This window comes from Phaethon aethereus, assembly GCF_964289735.1.
Source record: "Phaethon aethereus genome assembly, chromosome: 19".
In the NCBI taxonomy this organism is placed as follows: domain Eukaryota; kingdom Metazoa; phylum Chordata; class Aves; order Phaethontiformes; family Phaethontidae; genus Phaethon; species Phaethon aethereus.
Genome location: NC_138595.1, coordinates 105,947 through 125,988, shown reverse-complemented (window position 1 = coordinate 125,988; position 20,042 = coordinate 105,947). Strand labels below are relative to the sequence as shown.

Below are 20,042 nucleotides of genomic sequence, written 5' to 3'. Positions count from 1 at the left end.
GCCATAAGAAAATCAAGTCTCTCCTGTAACTATACTAGAATGTTTCGAGGCATTGTGTGCATTGTCTCCTCAGAGTTTATTTCTGAGTCATATGATGGGTCTCATGTTCCTTCTGTGTCAGTAATTAGACGGCAGCTCACGGTGACTTGGGGATAATGCAGTGCTCCGGCCTTTAGAGAAAGTAGTGAGGCTGAGAAATCTCACCTGGGGTTCTAAAAAAAAAAAAAAAAAAAAAAAAAAAATCAAGTGGTGTTCAAGTGAAACCTGCAGGATAAGTGTCCTTCCAAGAACCCGAAGTGACCCTCACCCAAAAGCAAGTCACAAGCAGTTTAATTTGGATTAACCCAAGAACCTGTGTGTTTTTGACATCCTGTGAGTGATGAAACAGCTGCTGCCAGGCAAACACAATAGAGAATAATGCAGAAAACTGCACAGTGACTTTTTTCATTAAATCAGTTTGGCAGACGTCAGTATGCCTGCCTGTCTCACAACTCCTTTTAGCTGGTCTCTGAGTGTTAACCACCTCCACCTCCTGCTCTCAGTGCTGGTGTCAATGATGTTAGGTCCCTGGAGGCTCACCTGGTAGCTCTGGGAATGGAAGCTCAGTGGCTGAGTTCCCTCCAGTCTGGAACTGCTGTGAGTCATACTGTGCAGTTGTACCGAACCCCCATCTTTATATGGCCATCTGTGAGTGGACTGTGCAGCAGATGATCTGGCTGGTAACCAGACCACTTGCAGAATTTGTGACTGCTCTTTTTAATTGATGAAATTCTAAGAGTCCTTCACCCTCTTGCTGTCCTTCCAGAGCATCCTTTAGTGTATCTGATTACAGTCAAAATGTATCATTCAGCAATGCAGAATTTTAAAAGCTAATTTATAAAACTTTGTTTATAACTAGCATCACTGTAATCAAGTCAAAGCAAAAGTTGCTGAAGAGTTTTTTCATGAATGAAAACAGTCTCCAGAATAGGAATCTTATTTGATGCTCATCCGAAAGTCGAGGAGAGGTTTCTACTGGAAGTGACAGGATGCAAATACCTGTTTTTTCTGTTCACGGGCCCTAGATAATTGTACATAGATGTTTCTCCTCTCCTTTGCAGCTCTCTTCTAGCTTTTGTTATCTCTTATTCTTTCTCAGGATGTTCATTGCCTTCAATCCATCAGAATATTCTCCCATCTTTCCTTTCAAATGCCTTGCTGAGCCCAGCTGTCTGTTAGCAATCATTCCTGCTTTATTCTACTTGTTACCTCTGTGCATTCATATCAGGTTGCATTGTTGTGTCTTACCTAGCCTTTATGTGCATTATAGCTTTTAGGATTTAGTAAGTCCTTTAAGCATTTGGAATGTGCCTGTAAAGCAATATGTGAGCTTACAGCTCTACATAAAGGACTGGTTAGTTCCAGCATAGTCTGGACATTCTGCCCTTGCTGTGCATTAAGGCTAATGGCTCCTGAATGCCTTGTGGGCACATACATTTCCTGCACCTGAGCTCCAGTGAATAGAATTTATGCCACTTTGTTAAAAAACACACTGACCTCTCAGCGTTACTATGATTTGTTGCAAGCCAACTGCTTTGCTAAGGCTGAATGCAGCAGGGTTTTAGTCAAGGGACTTCATATTTTAAAAGATGTCTTTTAAATGATTCTAGGCCACTCTTCCAGAGAGGGCACCCAGGGCGGAAAACTTCAGCACAGAAAACCAACTGTTCAGCTTGAGTAATTTTCTGCTAGCTTGTGAAAGAGACAGACTAAGCTATTTCTCATTCAAAATGAAGTAGCCTCATGCTATCCATGATCCCAGGGTGCAAACCACAGATTTCAGTAAGACAGGGCTTGTGGTTTCAGTTGAAACAGGGCATAACCCACAGATTTTGAAATCTGTGGGTTGTGTCCTGAAGTCTGAGTGGGACATGCAAGTTTCTTGGTAAGTGTGTGATATTTAGGTTGTAAGAATGTGTAGCCTGTATGACATACTAGGGTTCTGCATGTTCACAAGTTAAGGTCCCCTTATCTTCAGATATTACTAGCTACAAGCCAAATCCTGGGCCTGTCACTTACTGCAGTGGGGAGTAATATCCAAAAGGTGATTAAAAAACATTCTGCCTGGGTATATGTATAGAAAATCAATACAGATGGAGTCAGGAATCTGACCTCTGCCCCATAAAGGACATTAAAAAATACTTCTGTGGTCTTAAGCTGCTTTACTGACTATGCAGACCATGAGCAGACAATGTGACTGTCACTTGATAACATCCTAATGTCTTCACCATTTTCTCTGGAAGAATGTGCAAGCTCCGTTGTGAATGGAAAAGCTGTTCAGTAAGTACTTGAGATAAAGTGTTGACCAAGAGAGTGAAAGCAGTTTATTTGTCTACATGAGTGAGCGTCTGCATGGTGCTTAGTTGCTGGCTGGGGTTAAACCACGACAGATCAGTGTGACCATATGGTCACTGTACCTCTTGCTGCTTTCATTGTGCTTTTGGCTCCGCAGTGTCAATCAGCTGGGGCAGCAGTGTACTTTTCCTTTCTTTGGCAAGTACCAGGACTGGCCAGGCTGCATGCTGTTTATTAAAATATTAGCATAATTTCAGGTGATGAGATACGAAAATGTAAATTTCAAGGAAAATGACAACCTGGATCCAGCAACACTAAGTCCATCCAATCCACGAGAAAAATGGCTACGCAAAAGGACACATGTCAAACTGAGAGTAAGTGTAAATCTGAATATATATGGCAGCTATAGAACTTGTGTTTGGTAGTAATTTAAATGAAGTTTGATCTCCCAAAGCATGAGTTTATGTTGAATATTACTAAAGAGCTGAAAACTGCTAACGTAATCCAGAGGCAAACAAATTAACAGTTAGGGAATAGGAACAATTTATTCTTGGTTTATCATCACATGTTCGAGAAAGTGTATTTCTTTCTTTAAATAACAGAGGGCCCTTAGTTTTCAGTTAAGCAAAAAGGTTGTTCTTCTATTTTCTTATGTGCTAGATGAATCCATAACAGAAGAAAAAAAAAATTTCTTCATTCTTCAGACGCCGTTTCGATTAGAAGTGTCAGTTAAGATGCATGTGTCTTACACATAATCGTGTTAATCTATGGCACCACTTGAAGTGAAAGATAATTGGCATGGCCTTCAATTTGTCTCTTATTTGGTTATCTTGAGCACTCTCACTAGAAAGTCTGCTCAGGAGCCCACCATTACTTGAAACTTGGCTCCATCTGAAATAGGAACGCAGGTTTGCTAGGTGCTCTAAGGTGCACTGTGCCATACCTCGGACACATTGTCCAGGACTCTGTTTCTGTGTCGCTGTTCATAATAACATAATAGAGACATTAGCCTCATTACAAAAGCAAACAATACCCTTCCCACCTTCTGCTCTTATTTCAGAATGTGACTGCTAATCACCGAGCTAATGACGTCATTGCAGCAGAAGATGGTCCTCAGGTACTAGTTGGGCGCTTTATGTACGGACCTCTGGACATGGTAGCTTTAACAGGTGAAAAGGTAAAGTCTGAGTAATCAATTCCCTTATTTTTCTGAACCAGCTTTTACTAGAAACAGTTGTTGAATGTAGCAGACATATATAGTACCAGAGAAAGCCTTACAGTGAGGGGAAGTATGTCACTAGCCCCCACCACTTCAGCACAAATATGCTGTAAGTGGGCTTTCCTGATAGCTGACCTTTTTCCCAGTTCTCATCCTTCTTGCATGATGCTGGCCATCTCCTCTGGTTAATGATGAGTGTGCTGTGCAGTGATTTCTGAACCTGACATCCAATTGTACCACCTACTGGAGACAATTAACTTTTTGAGCAAGGTAGAAAAATAATTTTAGAGTGGTTGGCAAATCATTAAAACATATATAGATAGAATAGTTATTCTAGAGGCTAGGTTGCTGCTGTTTCTCTTACACATGGAAGACTAAAGACTAGTTTTAGAATTGAAATAGTAATGTGACACGATTGGAACTGTCACTCCTAAAGCTGCCTGCAGCAGCCAGGCTTACAGCTAACAAAGCCAAGCATTAAGTGAACACATTTGTTAATATTCATGAAGACTGTAAGAATTTTTGTGGAAATTAACAGAGCAATGCTGCTGAGCTGAGGGTAAAACTGAAGCGTGGAGGCTTCACTTGGCCTGTTTTGTGGTTGCCTATTCTGCTAAGGTGCAGCACTAACCTGATGCCTCTAGGGATGAGCCTGGTGACGGCATGCCTTCTTTGGAGTATATTTGCTAGTGCAAATGGCAGGGATGGATGTTTCTGGAACCATGTCTCTGATGACCATGCTTCTGTCACAGGTGGGCTTTGTTAACTCCACCAGACATAAGTGATGTGCAGCTTCGGAGATTTTGTTTGTAGAATTGGGCATACATGTGCTGAAACACACTGAACTGTCAATATAAGCTATGGTTATATTCTTAAGACCATCACTGCTTCAATCTTTTCGCATACGGTTTGTAAAAAAAAGCAGCTCCATTACTTGAGTTTACATGCAAGACAGGATCACAGATCTTGTCAGATTTTAATGACAGCTCTTTATTAGCTTTTATAAATTCCTTCAATCTGATCACATTTTATTCATTGATAAGGTTCTTCTGGCACAATTATGAACAGAGCACCAAAGGGGTTCATAGCAGTCCTATGAAGAACACTGAAATTGTATGGTTCCAAGATTTAATAAGGTCTAAGGTCTTCAATTATATCGACTGTCAGGAAGACTGCAGATCAAAGCTGTGTATGTAATGAATCTCCTGGCATACATTATTTGTGCCTATATCCTAGCAATGCCTCGGGCCAAAAGTTGGACATTCTTGTAACTGGTACAGTGCAGAAATGAGAAGAAATAGTTTTTACCACACAGCCATTGAACCAAAGGAAAGGCCATCCCTCTCCCACCTTCCCTAGCGGGAATTAGAGTGGGGGAAGGATTTATGTCAATTAACAGTGTGGCCTGCAGACTTGATCAGACTGAAATGTTAGTTTGCATGCATATAGCAGGTGAGCGTGCACATCATGGTGCTAGCCTCAGCAGGCAGGAAATTTTCCTTGAACCTCATTTGCTTTGGGTGGCTCCTGTTGAGGCACAACAGAGTAGTGATAATGGAGATGAGGACATCTGGTCAAGACAAGGAAACAGGAGCTTAAGCTTCTCTGAGAGTCTCTGGCAGCCATATCCTCTCATGCTCCCATGGGACTGAGCACCTAGGTAATCTCAGCCTCAGTCTGTTGACCTATTAGAAAATGTTAATTAATCTGAGGTGGGCTTGACATACCAGTTTTTACTGAGGCAAGGATCAGTCCTGGAGACTACTCTTGCTTTCCCAAGAATTCCTGAAATGTTGGAATTTGTTGTAATGTTGGAATCCAGTTGTAGACTGGATTCATCTTAGCCCTGGGTCTTTGAGATGAATTTGGGTTGTTAAAAAAGACAACATATTCAGCATTTTAGTGTGCAAATGCAAACTAGGTTAGAGGTACATTTCAGCATTTCAGTGCTTTTCCTGAGGCCAGAGGTGTATCTCTGGGATTTACTTAACCCATTATTTTCTGGGCATTACAGTCCTAAAGTTTTTCCTCCCTACATAGATTATTGTGTGCTGGCTGGTTGCCTTGAAGTCATATTTCCTTTTCAGAAGGATAGGGATGAACAATAAGCTGTGTTTCTGCAGTGGGAAAACAGATTCATATTATGTTTGGGTATTGAATAGAATCCTGTCATTAGAATATCTTGAAAGAAATTGCCAAGTAAAAATGTTAAGATTATCACTAATTATCGCACTGGGGAGAATTCCATATTCAGTGATCAGTTACTGATAGTTTTCATCCTAATTTTGAGGGGTTTCAAAACTAATAGAAATACTATCTGTATTTTTTTTTTTTTACACTTGTGTGTTGTCCCTCCAAGGATCTCAAGTAACTCTACACAAAAGACTATATTTAATAATCTCTTGATGTGGAGAGGGAAAACTGAGCCAGAACAGTTCAAAGACCACAGTCACCAGAGAGCCGTTCTAGTAACTTTCACACTGATGTTGAAAAAAGAAAATGCTATCTGGAAGGATTGTAGTTGTGCAGACTTTTCAGAATTCCCAGTGCAAACTTACAAACTATTTTTCTGAACAACACATGCACACGCACACCCCCTACCCCCATCTTTAATGGCTTAGGAAGGGAATAGAAGGTAAGAATGGAATGGCTGAATAAAAGAAAGTTAGAAGTATGATTCTCAAAAGAAAATATTTCTGTTCCTGGTTAGGTCTTGTATTCCTTTGCAGGTTGGAAGGTAGTTAGATTTATCCCTAGCACATCATAAAAATGTCTTCCTGTCCGCACTAACGGTGCGTTTGAAAGTTGGAAATTCAGAATCAGTTAGGGTACAAAGTGAAACTTTCTCCTGCTTGTATCATCCAAGACTTCAAAGAGGCAGTTGGTACACATTTGTATTCAAACTGTGAATTCACTTTGCAGTCAAAAAGCAGAAGAAAGGAGTAAACAAACCCATTGTTTGATCCTGATAACACTTCTGGTTCAGCAATACTTGTCACTTCTTCCCTTGCACCAAAGCTCATCCGTTAGAAAAATGGAGTTCTGAATTTCATCAGTTCAGAATGAATTTAGTGTTATTTATAGTTACATCCCAATGTCATGTAACATCATTATGTCCAGGAAGAACAGATCTGCAGAGTTATCAAGGATATTCACACAAACAGCATGATCCCATGAGCTGCTGGCAAATCTTGTAGAGCATCTGGCTGCATGTTGAGCACCGAAGAAGTCTACATAAACCTCATATGCCTAAGTTCTGTAAAAACTGAGTCTAGGAGGAAAGCTTGGCAGATACCTCCTTCAGATTTACTGATGTACTTACTGCTAAAAAGTGTCAGTTCAAGTCAGACAAAATATTTCATACACTTTATGTTAATTTTGATGAAATATTTCAGTTGAAGAAAACCATATTGATGAAACCTTTTGAAAAAAAAAATCTTGATAATTTGAAGAGTTTACGTTTTGCGTTTGTAGGCAAGGTTATGATTAGAGAAAGATTTCATTTCACTAATAACCAGATGAATTTTTCCATTTTGTAGGTTTAGTATGCAAGAATGTAATATACACACGTAAGCTGAAATGATCTTTTTTCTAGTTTAGGGTTCTTGCCAAATTTCTGAGCTCTATACCCTCGTCTGACACCTGCAGTGCTGAGTGCTTTAAATGATGAAGGCAATAAGCTCTGGTATTCTGTGTTAGGTAGTGTTTTCTAACTGAGAAGACCCTCTGTGAAGTTTTTACTGAGTTTTGAAGTTCCTTCAAAATTCCTTGGGAGCTTTTAGTACAAGCCATGGTTGAAGATATTAATGTGATCTAGTTTCCTTGTAAATAGGGAGTGTGTTAGTGTGATAGTAGTATCACACTAGATGACTGTTTTGTTCTTTTTGCAGGTTGATATCTTCATAATGACTGAGCCATCTTCGGGTAGGTGGGTGTACTTTGACACCGAGATATCCAACAGCAGTGGCCGGGTATCCTACAACATACCCAAACAGAAGAGACTGAGAGTTGGTGTGTATCCCATCAAAATGGTGGTCAGGTAATAGCTCCAAGCTGGAACTACAGCTGTGATAGGTTGTTGTGATCAGGAAGACACTGAGGTGTGCAAGACTGAAGGGGGTGTGGAGGGAGATTTTGGTCAGTTAGTTATCTTTTCTTGGTCTTGTCACTGTGTTGTCATCTTAGATTTGAAGCAGTGATCGTCTGTTTACTGGCCAGTTTGGAGGTGCCCAGGCCAATGGGTTTATCACTACTGCAACACAAATTCTCAGTGCAAATCAGTTCAGGAGCCCTTGGTCTTGCAAAATATGGGGACTGGATGACCGCAATCAATCAGTCTTCTTGGGGGAAGAATGTATGACTTGGGATATTTTGCAACCTGTTCATTGGGGAAAAGACTGTTGAAGGGTATAGCTTTGTGCTCTTCAGACTGAGAAGAAGCTTTTCTTATTGAAATTATCAGTAGAGGATGTACTGCCTTGCTCACACCCACCTGTTTACCTGTTAATGTCAGGCTGATCAAAAGAGTTACCTTAATTCTGTACTCAAGACCATGCTTATTCTAAATTGAGAAAAAGAAAAAAAAAAAACCTCAGCACCTGAAAATAACAGTTAATTGAAGTAAAATCAGTCAGCTCTCCTAGCTCTCCAGCATTTCTTAAAAATCTCTATGCAAAGTAAAGCATGAAGAATGAAGGTGTGTGAAATAAAATTTGCTGGCCTAGGTGCAGGACTGGGGTAACTGTGCTTTTAAAACAATGTTATGTTTAATAAGAGACCAGTTTGATTTAATACAGAGTTTTAGTTTAATATTGCACTTAGAATTAAATTGCCTAACCACTTAGGAAATAGCTTTTCAGCTTCCTTTGAATCCCTGCTTTGGGGGCTAAATCAGTGGGATGAATTTTGCTGAAACAGAATGTGTTGTTACCCACTAGTTAACAAAGTCCAAAGTCCATTTACAATCTTATGTAGTGCTGATTGAGGAGGAAGAAATGTTTTACCTCAGTGTAATAGAACAGACAATCAATTCAAGAAAAGAGAGTTACTTAAAAACGAATTAAGGTGTATTCAGAAGCTAAAGTCCCATGGGCTTTTAGACTGCAGGAGTAAATTTCAAAGGGGAATGAAAGAAGTTGTGCTGTCTTTGCTTGTTAAGCTGTGCATACCTATTGTAAAAATCTTCATCGACAGATATAAATGTCTCTATCATACAATAATCATATTTCTAAAGGAAAGAAGATGTGGTCTTCAGATTATGTTTTTTAGGGAACATGAGGTCGTGGGATGGTAAGAGCTTTGGATCGCTTTGTGCTTTATTAGTTTCTTAATGTCCAGACCTCTTGCAAAAAATACATTGTGAGAAGAAGATTGCATTTCACATGCTTTTTCATGAGAAAAGACATAGGTTTGTTTGGGATGGGCTTTTTTGTGGGTTTTTTTGTTTTGTTTTTTGGGTGTTTGGGGTTTTTTTTACTTTTCTGGATTGGCATTCCCATTGTAATTTGCAAGGATAGAGGGAAGGGCTAGTATTACCAACTGTTTATCTAATGGAGAAAAGCCGATTTGTGTAAGTACATGCCAATAGAAGGTGCATATCAATTCTTTCCTTGTAATTTCTAATAGTTTGCCAGTAACTGTAGACTGCCAGAAAAAAAATACAGCTAACTTCTGTGCTATGTGTGCATGTACGTGTGTGTGTGCATATATATAGTATTCATGTCTTATGTGTTTACATACAGATAGCACGTTTGAGTAGTAGTTTGAGTACTTCAGGCTGTTTTGGGTTTTTTTTCCTAATTCTTTTAGGTATTTATACACAAGTGATTTCTTATTAAAATCAGCTTCCAAATTGCCCTTTGAAAAGCTATATCCTAAAAGTGTAAGTTTTAATTACCCCACATAGAACTGAAATCAGAAGCCCTATTTGACAGTGATTTTTGAAGCTGTAGATCCAGACAGATCTAATTTCAGGTCTTAACTCAGAACGTGCAGAAAATATGTTCCGACATTTTACTTTTTAAATGTATTTATTGCCTTGACTCTCCAGAGGGGACCAGAGCAGTGCTGCAAGTTACCTGACTGTGCTTCCCCGAGGAATGGAATGTGTTGTGTTCAGCATTGATGGTTCATTTGCAGCAAGTGTTTCAATTATGGGAAGTGACCCCAAAGTCCGAGCTGGGGCTGTTGATGTTGTCAGGTAAGTGAGGTTTGCACACTTCACTTTTTAAATTTCTGCCTTTCTTGTTTGAACACAATAGGAAGGTAGAAGGCAGAACAGTTGGTTTGGTTTTTTTTTACTAGATAAACAATTCTTTAAAGTACAGTATTCTTTGCATATACATTTCTATACTTGCTTGGACGTCAGGTCTGCCTGATTTTCAGAGAAATCTTAGAATGCTGTGGTTTACTTTGAAATCTGTAGTTGCCTAAAGATTAAAAGTTGCTTCTTGGGAATATGGCCTTAAAGTGTGTGCAGTGAACTAAAGATGATTCCACGTGTGCTGTAATTAGCAAAGAGTGTATTTTGTGTTTCGCTAACTTCAAATAACGACATACTTCTACTTGGGAAATAACAAGTGCCATGAATGCAAGAGCATTTTTTGGAGGAAAAATTAAAAGGCCTTTTAATCCATTCTTGCAAGTCTGTTAATGTCACACTGGACGGGGAAATACAGCTCTCATTTTGGAACTTGCATGGGAATGGAGGGATGTCAGTTTTCAAGGGTTTCTACTCCTTACAGCTGAAACAGCAGGAAATCTCATTAAAGGTTTCAAATGTAGCAGGGCTTGATGTGTAGCAAGGTCTATTCTAAATAGGTATTTATATAGCTCTCACATTTTATATAACATATTGTATAAGAATCTCTCTTGCTTCCCTCTGTCTCCCTCAAGGTATAGACATTGTTACTTAATTCCTCGATAGGAGCAGAGAGTTAGGCATGCTGCTTTCCACTGGTTGAAGGACAACATCCAGCTTCTAGCTGGGTCTGTGCTGAGCAAAGAAATGCTGACCTGAGCTGTGGGTATTGTTTCTCTCTCTGCACCTACGTAATTTACCTGCTTTTTCTGACAGACATTGGCAGGACCTGGGATATCTGATTATCTATATTACTGGCCGTCCAGATATGCAAAAACAGCGTGTGGTTTCATGGTTGTCTCAACACAACTTCCCACAAGGGATGATCTTCTTCTCAGATGGACTTGTTCATGACCCACTGCGACAAAAGACCATTTTTCTCCGGAATCTTATGCAAGAGGTAGTAGAAACCTGTTTATAGCCTTAAAACCTTTTTCCAGAGAATGTAATTCAGTGAAGTTAGAGATCGCCCTTCCTTTTGAACAGTAAATTTCACTGGCTGTCACAAAGTCTTTTTGCCATTCCTCTTTCTTTTCTCACTTTTTAAAGAGCAAGGAAGGCTGATAAAATGTCCAGGGAGGCCTCCCAGCATGACAAATAAATGCATGAACTGATAGTTCTTTCCTGTGTGCATATCTGTAGTTCTTGCTGGCATGCAGGCAAACAGATTTAGCTTTCTGTGGTTTACAGAATGAGGTTGTTAACAATGAACTCATCTGCTGCTTCATTGCAAAACAAGTGCCATCCTTGTAGTGCATGGTGTTCAATAGAGTGTTCACTTTGGAAGTAATATTTGTTTCAGTGCCACATCAGAATCTGTGCCGCATATGGTTCCATGAAGGATATTTCTGTGTACAATGTCTTGGCTCTGTCGCCATCCCAGATCTACATAGTTGGACGATCAACAAAGAAATACCAGGCACAGTGTCAAGTAAGTAACTCTGGCTACTCAATTGGGAAGTCCTAGGGTGAACAAGGAAATGCATGCATATGAATGCATGTGCAAACACACACTTAAAGAAGTTAAAGAGCAGAGACAATGTTTCATATAAAGAAGGGCAGTCTTGGTTTCAGATGAGGTATTTTGTGGCGGGGTGAATAGTAAAGACAATCGAGTGGTCATAGATTGTATCTGCAAGTGTGTGCATTGCATATTGCTGAATGACAAAATGGAACAGGTCGCTGAAAAAAAAACAGTGAGGGGAGAGGATTATTAGTACTCTGGAGGTATCTGACTGGGATGCCAAAGATAGGAACTTAATTCCTCACAGAGCTCATAGGTTGAAGCAGCAGTAACTTCTCACTCCCTTTCTTTCCTTCCTATTTCAGTTCCTCAGTGAAGGTTATGCAGCCCACTTGGCCTCGCTGGAGTTCAGTCTCCAATCACGACCCAAAAAGAACAACTCTCGGATGATCTTGAGAAAAGGCAGCTTTGGCCTCCACTCCCAGCCTGAGTTTTTGCGCAAGAGAAACCATCTTCGCAGGACTATGTCTGTCCAGCAACCTGACCCACCTTCTTTGAACCCCAAGCCAGAGCGTGCCCAGAGCCAGCCCGAATCGGACAAAGATCATGACAGGCATTTGCCCTCCATTGCTTGGGTTCAAGGTGGAGGTCACAAATTTGAATCTGTCCCCTAGGAAGCTTGAGAATACAGATCTTGGGTGCACCCCATTGAACTTGTAGGCACGCCTCAAAGATAATATATAGGCAGCTTCAAACCAAGAGATGCAGAGGGGAATGGGTGAGATATTTGGGTTCAAGGTGGAGGTCACAAATTTGAATCTGTCCCCTAGGAAGCTTGAGAGTATAGATCTTCGGTGCACCCCATGGAACTTGTAGGCACGCCTCAAAGATGATACACAGACAGCTTCAGACTAAGAGATGCAGATGGGAACCTGTACCTCGGAGTCTTCCCTGCTCTGGAATCTGCCTTCTTACACCAACTGGGGAACTTTCAGTCTGTTCCTCTTGACATATTTATTGGAAAATTTAAAAACAATCTAAAATCATTGCAAGTGCTTATAACATCAGAGCAACAGGAAATATCTTTGGTTATTTTTTACAATAGATATAATAAAATGCGCAATAAGAGAAAAAGCTGTAACAGGCTGATTTTACTCAGAAGGAGGATTGTGGTATCAGCTAACTAGCTGCACCCAAAACAGTATAAACAGTAGGCTCCATAGGTTACAGAGAAGGTTTACACTTTAAACATTAAACAGTCGTACCTGTTTCCACTTCACTTCCCATAAAGTGATACACTTGCAAGGGAAGCAGAGGTGGGAACTACAGTAATGAGTGGTCAGGATTTGTACAGCGAGATGCTTTTTGGGTGCCTTAAGCCCAAGATTTCCTTTCAGCTTCCGGTGTTGGTCAACAGACCCCAACATGGGCACTCGTGTTTGTGTGAGGTGCTGGACATCAAGTAAAGGGGAGAACTCCACTTATGAACCAAATCATAAAAACTTAGTGTTAGAAATAAGTGTGTCTGCCACAGTTTGACACAGTTGGTGTTGCTGTATACAAAGTAATGTGCAAGCGTACACAGATCACATCGTTTTGTGGAACTTGGTGACTGTGCAAAATGTGTGAACTACTCAGAGTAAGGAGATGGCTCTGACCGTCTCAGTCCAAGGGACAGATCCTAAGATGGTAAGCTAAAGGGGACCCTTTTACTAAGGGATCTGCAAACTTCAGAGCAATCACTTTTTTCATTATTCTAACTAGAATCTTTACACTGGAGGGGGAAAAAAATGTAATGGAATTCCTGTGGGTAAATTGTTTACCTTTTCATGCTTTATAGCAGCTGCTGTGTTAAGACAATCTGTAACATTCTGAATTACAGCATTTGAGCTTCAAAGAATGGACATGCCAAATTACAGGTGTCAAATAGATGTTTTCCTACTGATTTAAATTTCTCTCAGATCTCTCAATGAACTTACTAGAAGTAAAGTGCGTGAAATTTTCCCTAAGTGGTAATATTTCTAAAGTGTTGTAGTTAGTTTAACATAGTAGCAGTTTGCAGATTGTTCATGCAGATACTTCCACTGCACTAAATTCACCGAGAACTTTCGACTGAGCTGAAGCATGTTTTATGAGTCTGCAATGAAGTTACCAGTGCACATAAACCCCCTGTTCTTTAAAAGTTAAAATCGGACTATTGACACCGCGAAACCTTGAAGTCAATAGATTTCTTTTTCAGGTTGGTTGGTTGTTTTTAATTTCAGGGAGTTGGCCTGGAGAGGGTGTGGTGCCTCTTCCACCCCTCTTACTTTCAGGTTTTCCTAGGCTGTAGCTAGACCAGAAACAGTCTCAACAAGTCTGTTGGTTGATGGTTTTGAAAGTTGACATGTAAAGCAAACAAGACATGCGATGGAAAACTACTGTGACAGTGCAGAAGTAAACCTAAGTCTATGCTCCCTATTCACCCAAAAGTTTCCATGTGCTTTTTGAAGGGCATGGTTAACGTGGCTTTTGCCTTAAAAGGCAGCAAAGTAGCTTATAAATTGAGATCTTTGATTTTTTTTTTTTCTTTTTTAGACATTACTTGGCAAGACTGTCAGTTATCTATTTCAAACTTCCTGAAAGAACTCTGGCACATCAGTAATTTGTATTTTATAATGCTTCCTTTAAGGGGAGGGGTAATCTTTGCTGAAGATTTAGGAAAAGTATTAAAAGTTTGGTAGCTCGCACTAACTGGGAGCAGGTAACTACATCACTGAGGGCTGGGATTTATGCTCTGTTGCCAAGTCAGCCAGCTATATTGGATCAGTCTTCAGGTTTACAAACACTTTCCCAGTAGTATCACACCTAGTTCTTTAATCCACAAATTTGGAGGAATAATTCTGTGTTCTGTCTTAGCCCACTGTGTGAATTAATTCTCATCACATAGTCCATTTCTTCTGTCCTCTGCAGCTAGGACAAGATTGCACAGGTACACCAGACTCCATCTCCCCCTAGTCAGTTCACAGTGTGCTCCTGCTTGCTAGTTTTAAATAGGCGTGGGAATCCAAGGCTTTTGAGGGAGGAACTCACTAGGCAAATTTTAGATTTGCTGAGGGAACCTAAAAGCAGCATTGATTGATTGCAAAGTCCTTTTTAAGCACGGGGTGTTGGTGTAGCATGTCTCCTGACAGAAATCACTGTTCCTGCTGCAAAGTTCAAAGCTAGTGTTGCTTTAGCCATCTACCTGTACCATCCAAGAGACTCCAAAATCTAATTTTCATTTCATAAGTTGCTGTAGTAGAAAGGCCTACTTCCTTTCAAAAGAAGGATCTGTGTGTAATTCTGTGACTGTATTAAAGGAGTTGGCATCTGAGCACAAGGTTAGAGAAACCTCCGACGTTGTTAAGGTCTGTCTCATACTCTTGCAGACACAATGCCATTTTGCAGGGTACCGTGTCATGAAAACCCTAATTTTGTGTATTTCTATTAATAACTAGGTCACCTTTACAGTAGTCACTGTGTTGGCTTCTCTTAAGAATATTGTGAGCTAATAGTAGTAGAACAAATGTGCGTGTGTGTGTGTGCGCGCGTGCATGATTTAGAGTGGTAACAATTTCAAAGTTTCTACACATGGTATTGAAATCAAGCTGAAAATATTTTCCCTAACTTCATTTCTTACAATATATGAGAGCTCATGTAGCCTTTGCATAATTCCAACACTACTTACTGCTCAGGGATAGAAACGGTTATCTCCTGATCACATGCCTCCAGCTTGAGCACTTTGGCAGTGATACAGGCATTAGCTCGGAGCTTAAGGCTTCATGTGAATTAGAAGCTGATCTTCTGAAACATCAGATGCCAGATGCATTTGTTTTGAAAGCACTAGCCAGTTGCCACTAAAATGTTAAATTAACTTCTGTTGGAGCTGAAAGTATGAACAAGGTGAGTGTGATTTTAGACATCTCACAACTAAGCTGGCAGTTCAGCAAATATTCTGTTACAGTGGCTGGGCATCTCATGCGTGTGGAACTGGCTTTTTTTTCCTGTCCCGCCTGCCACTGTGCTTGGGGTGATCCAGAGGTTTGCCTGATGAATCACTAGTATCACTAGTTTTATAGCATAATATTTCAATGACATTTTCTCTTAAAACATTTCAGTTACACGCTTTGTTCACATGAAACTGGACGCAGTGGTTCACAGGCATTCAGTTTGCAACTGGATTTCAGTTTTGCTTGTGCTTTCGCAGAAAGATTATCAGTCTGCCTAAGCAGGCCGTTTGCTGAGGATAAGCTTGAGCCTACAGTCATCTTATTCTCTGATTGCAGTTTCTCATTGCTGCAGTCTCTGTGTAGTCAGCACTTAAACTTCATAGGCTATGGAAGTGTTAAAGCATACACATAAGGGAAAGGGACAGAGAAGTCAGGCATGAATGGTGGGTGCCCAAGGAACACAAACTTATCAGTAGTTTCTGCACCTTTATTGCCTCCAGTCTGTTACAGAAAAGCACATTCTTTTAACCTGCTGAATGGAGGAAGCATAAGTGAAACTGCAAAACACAGAACTGTTCTTCCAATGGATGCGAAGGCAGCAGTACAAGTCAGTGCAACGTAGGCCACAGTTAGAAGCATTTTCTTCTTTGCCCTGCTAGTATAGATCCAGTTTTAAATTACTGTTAAAAAATGGTGGTGATTAATAGCAGTGGTAGACTTAATCTGAGATGAGATACTGTGAAAACACACCTTTACAACTGCAGTGTTTTGTTTTTGTATGTATATGCGTGTGTAACTGTTCGAAGACACCTGAAGTGAAGTTTTAGTTCTGCTTTCAAGCAATTTTGTAACCAATATACTAAAAAAAAAAAACCAAAACACAAACACAGCAATGGCTGTTTATTCAATTTTGTTGTCTAGTTAGGTAAGTTTGAAAAAAAGATACTGTATACAGAGTGCAGAGTATTCCACAGACCTGAATAGTGATGTTGATCCAAATCTGCTTAGTTTGAGTAACTTTTTTGTTAAGTGTTTGCATACACTAGTGCTCTTGGAACAGATTCTTGCTTGACCAAAGTACTCTTGTTTAGTTTTGTGGCATGGTTTGTATCTAGTCAGCATAAAATTTTGTTAGGTGTAAAAATGACATGGCATTGATAATTCTTCTTGTTTATTGGGGTTCATGAGAGCTGCCATTTTGATTTGTTTACATGAAAATAGTCTTAATTCTTAAAGATTACTTTACCTGTTCCTCTAGTACCTAGGGAAGTCACTTCATAACGAGTGAAAGTTTTAACTTTATTTAGTAGAAATGGAGCTATTGGTAAACTAGAGAAAAAAAGACCCACCTTAATCTAATATTAAAATAAGCAGAAAATGACAGTTCATCTGGAAGCTCCACCATTCTGCAAAATAACCTTTGTTTGCCATCATTAGTGAAAAAGTTGTCTCATTTGTACATTGCAGTCTTTAGGCCAGGGCACTACCAACGTTTGTATTTAAGCAAATCCCCAATACTTAGTTCTATAGTATCATCATGTACTTCACAGAATAAATTTAGAAAGGAAAAAAAAAATTTGTCCTTCTTTCTATACTGTTTCCTGTCTTAAATTTGATAAATGTTTTTATTAATACCTGAAACCACTAGGTAGTTTCAGGTTTTAAAAATTTAAGTGCAACAATTGTTACTGAACAGATAGAATTTTTCCCTGTGTGTCCCCCCCACCCCCCTCTTGGATCTAAGCCACAGGAAGGTAAGTACACCATAAAAATACTAGGTGACTGGAGAATGAACACCTTTTTAATAAGCTCACTGGCTTAATAACAGAGAGAAGAGATTGTACACTGCAATTTCATAATTAATTTTTCTGATTAAAGCTTGAGATATGGTATCTGAACTCAAGATTTCTGCATTGAATCGTTCATTTCAGGCATGCAGGGGAGAAAGTGGCACTTTACATTCTCATCTGGAGCTGGTACAGGAACAGAATTCCCCAAACCACAAAACTTGCCAACTTACCTCCTCAGCTTCTCTAAGAGCAGTGATTCTTCATGGCCCATGTTCATAGCTTCAGCATAAATTGTGGGTTTAACAAGGTAATTTGACTTCTATGATGTTTAATCACTCAAGTATAAATATAGGTTCCTACAGATGATCCTGAAGTCAGTCTCCCATAAAAAAATGGAGGTAATAACACATTTTTTTGGATGAAAAGAGCTCTTTTTTTCAGAGATGAGAAAGGGCCCAGAGCAGCTAGAATCCTGTGCCATGGACTCTGGAATTGAAGTCAGGTGTTGATATTTCCTCTTGTCTTCATTTTAGTTCAAGCCCAAGGTAAGGGGATTACAGTTTACCCTCTATTTGTATTTATCTCAATAAGGTACCTTTGAAACTGGATATAATTGTGGGGGATAGGGGAACATGGAACAAATTTGATAGTTCATTTCTCATTTGTAAGGATGTACAGAACTTCTTAGGGGGAAGACAGAGGCAGGTTTACTGTGACACACTGGTAGATGGTATACCAGAGATTACAACACTGAAGCATAATTTGAAGATTGCAAGCTTTAAAGATAAGGTTATTCTAGGAGGACTGGTGTAAGGGCCCAGAATGGCAGTTCTCTCACAGAACCCCTAAGCCTTCTGCATAACTTATTTTTTGTATTTGTGGGGAAGGGAAGGGGAGAGTCCCCTTAAAACTGAATTCATACAAGGAAACTTGAAATTGTACATGTTCTTTCAGTCTATAGTTTTATTAAGTACATACTTTTAAATATTGTCTGTCAGTGAGAAGGTTCTATCTGGTGACAAATGTTTATACTTCTAATGGCTGCCTTGTAAAGATTTAAAAATGTACAGTAATTTCTTAATATGAAATAAGCAGTAAGATTTCTACAACTGGTATAGATTTTGATGTGAGGTGGTTTTTAAAATCTTATAACAGATCAGTCACTTAAATAAAACCTTCCTTGCCTTTAAGCAAAAAGTGTCACTGATTTTTCTTACCTGTGATGTGGGTAGTATTAGATCATCATTGTACCTGTCCTAGTAGCCAGTGGAAACAGTATAAATAGAGGCTGGTTTAATACATCTGAAATAATACTTAGATCAGAGGTTGACTCTTCACAAAACTCCAAGCATCCTTCCTTTTGAAAAGTCATATATGAAAATATTTCAGTAATGAGACACCATCTTTGTGAAAGCTTTATAGAAGTATTTTCAGTAGATGCAAAGAATAACTTCAAGCTACTGTTCCATATAGAAAGGTGGTTAAAAAACCCAACAAAACCCACAACACAAACACACACAAAAACTACATCAAGAAATAACAGAAGCTAAAGCCCTCAGTCATCTGAAAGCATGGAAGTCAGGGTTGTTTTCATGTTTCCAGGCCTCATTAATAGTTTCAGTATTTTAAAACAACCTGGTTTGACAAGAAAAAAGAAAAATTGGAAGCAAGTTTAAACTCAGTGCTTACAGATAAATCAGAATTGAACAGGACTGCTTCCCCTATTTATACTCAGTACCATTAAAATTTTAGTAGTTCCAGTTTTACTAAATTACATGTGCATCTTAAAAATTATCAAGTAGAGAAGTTTCCCAAATCAGTCTTTTGTTTGAAGGTTCATCTGAGAGCGTATGTAACCTGAAAAGCCTGCACAAAGCTGCTACCATGGAAAACAGCCCTGGTGTTGCATTCTAAAAGCTTGAGAAATCTTTGCTTTAGTTTGAAAACCTAAACTTTGTTAAACTGAATCTCACCTACCAAAAAAGGCTTGTCAAATGAACACTACCTGTATTTTACTTCTAATTACTTTTTTTAAAAAAGTATCAAATGCTTAGTATACTTCATCAAATAAAATACCTGCACTGTGATATTAGCTAGTAACAGTAATTGTAAGAGACTACATTAATTGTAGTAACCAATTTCTGTGTATAATTAAAAGACATGTTCTAGTACAAAAGCAATGTAACTCAACTTTCAAGATGGTAATTAAAGCAGCAGCAAGAAATTACAATGTTGCTCTGATTTGTCTAGAGCCCAACTACTTAAGATAGAATTAGTTAGGCTAATCTAACAGCAATCCTTAAGGCTGTGAGTTAGAGTCCTAATGTGGCTCCTCTCTTGTGGTGTGACTCCACAGAAACATGTTGCCTTGGAATGGCAGTTGTGGTCAGAACTCAAACAAGCCACTACTGTTTCATTAACTTCCAGTTAAACATGATGCTTAATTTTTGCGTTGTTTGTATATAGAAAAAAATTGTTAGGCTTTCAAAATAATGGACCAGTACTTTTAGTATGCAAAGTACTTGTACTAAAACTCCTGGCAGTTGGATACCGGTCTAAATACTACTGTTACCTGTGATCACCCTTCGTAAGTCTGTGACCCTTGCTCTGGCCGTTCCTAATGGTCAGTTCAACATAACTTTCAAAGTACTTACTATCTTATGACAATCACTTTTAAGATGGTCCCTCATCTCAGCAGGAGATAATACACCATGGTACAATTTTGATTGGCCTGTTCACTTGAAAAGAGAAAGCAATGGAAGGGAAGGGAAGTCCTGAGCTGCTTTGTCAAGAAAGATTATAATATGTAATAGCTTGCTCAATATATAGAGTGCACCCTTTCAAGTGCTACATAGAGCTCTCCTTTATATATATGCTCATAAACAATAGTTGCAGCCATCTCTGT

The 20,042-nt window shown here is 39.3% G+C and overlaps 1 protein-coding gene across 1 annotated transcript in view; it reads left to right on the top strand.

The window, feature by feature from the left end:
• Positions 1 to 12,050, top strand: part of PITPNM3 (PITPNM family member 3) — a gene marked incomplete at both ends in the record, with an annotated part of 148,888 nt that extends 136,838 nt beyond the window's left edge. Inside the window, 7 exons of the mRNA XM_082008708.1 lie at positions 2,592 to 2,708; positions 3,395 to 3,511; positions 7,444 to 7,592; positions 9,603 to 9,752; positions 10,629 to 10,812; positions 11,215 to 11,343; positions 11,742 to 12,050. Coding sequence (XP_081864834.1) covers positions 2,592 to 2,708; positions 3,395 to 3,511; positions 7,444 to 7,592; positions 9,603 to 9,752; positions 10,629 to 10,812; positions 11,215 to 11,343; positions 11,742 to 12,050 — 1,155 coding nt within the window. The remainder of the gene's footprint in view (positions 1 to 2,591; positions 2,709 to 3,394; positions 3,512 to 7,443; positions 7,593 to 9,602; positions 9,753 to 10,628; positions 10,813 to 11,214; positions 11,344 to 11,741) is intronic.
• Positions 12,051 to 20,042: the final 7,992 nt, after the last annotated feature.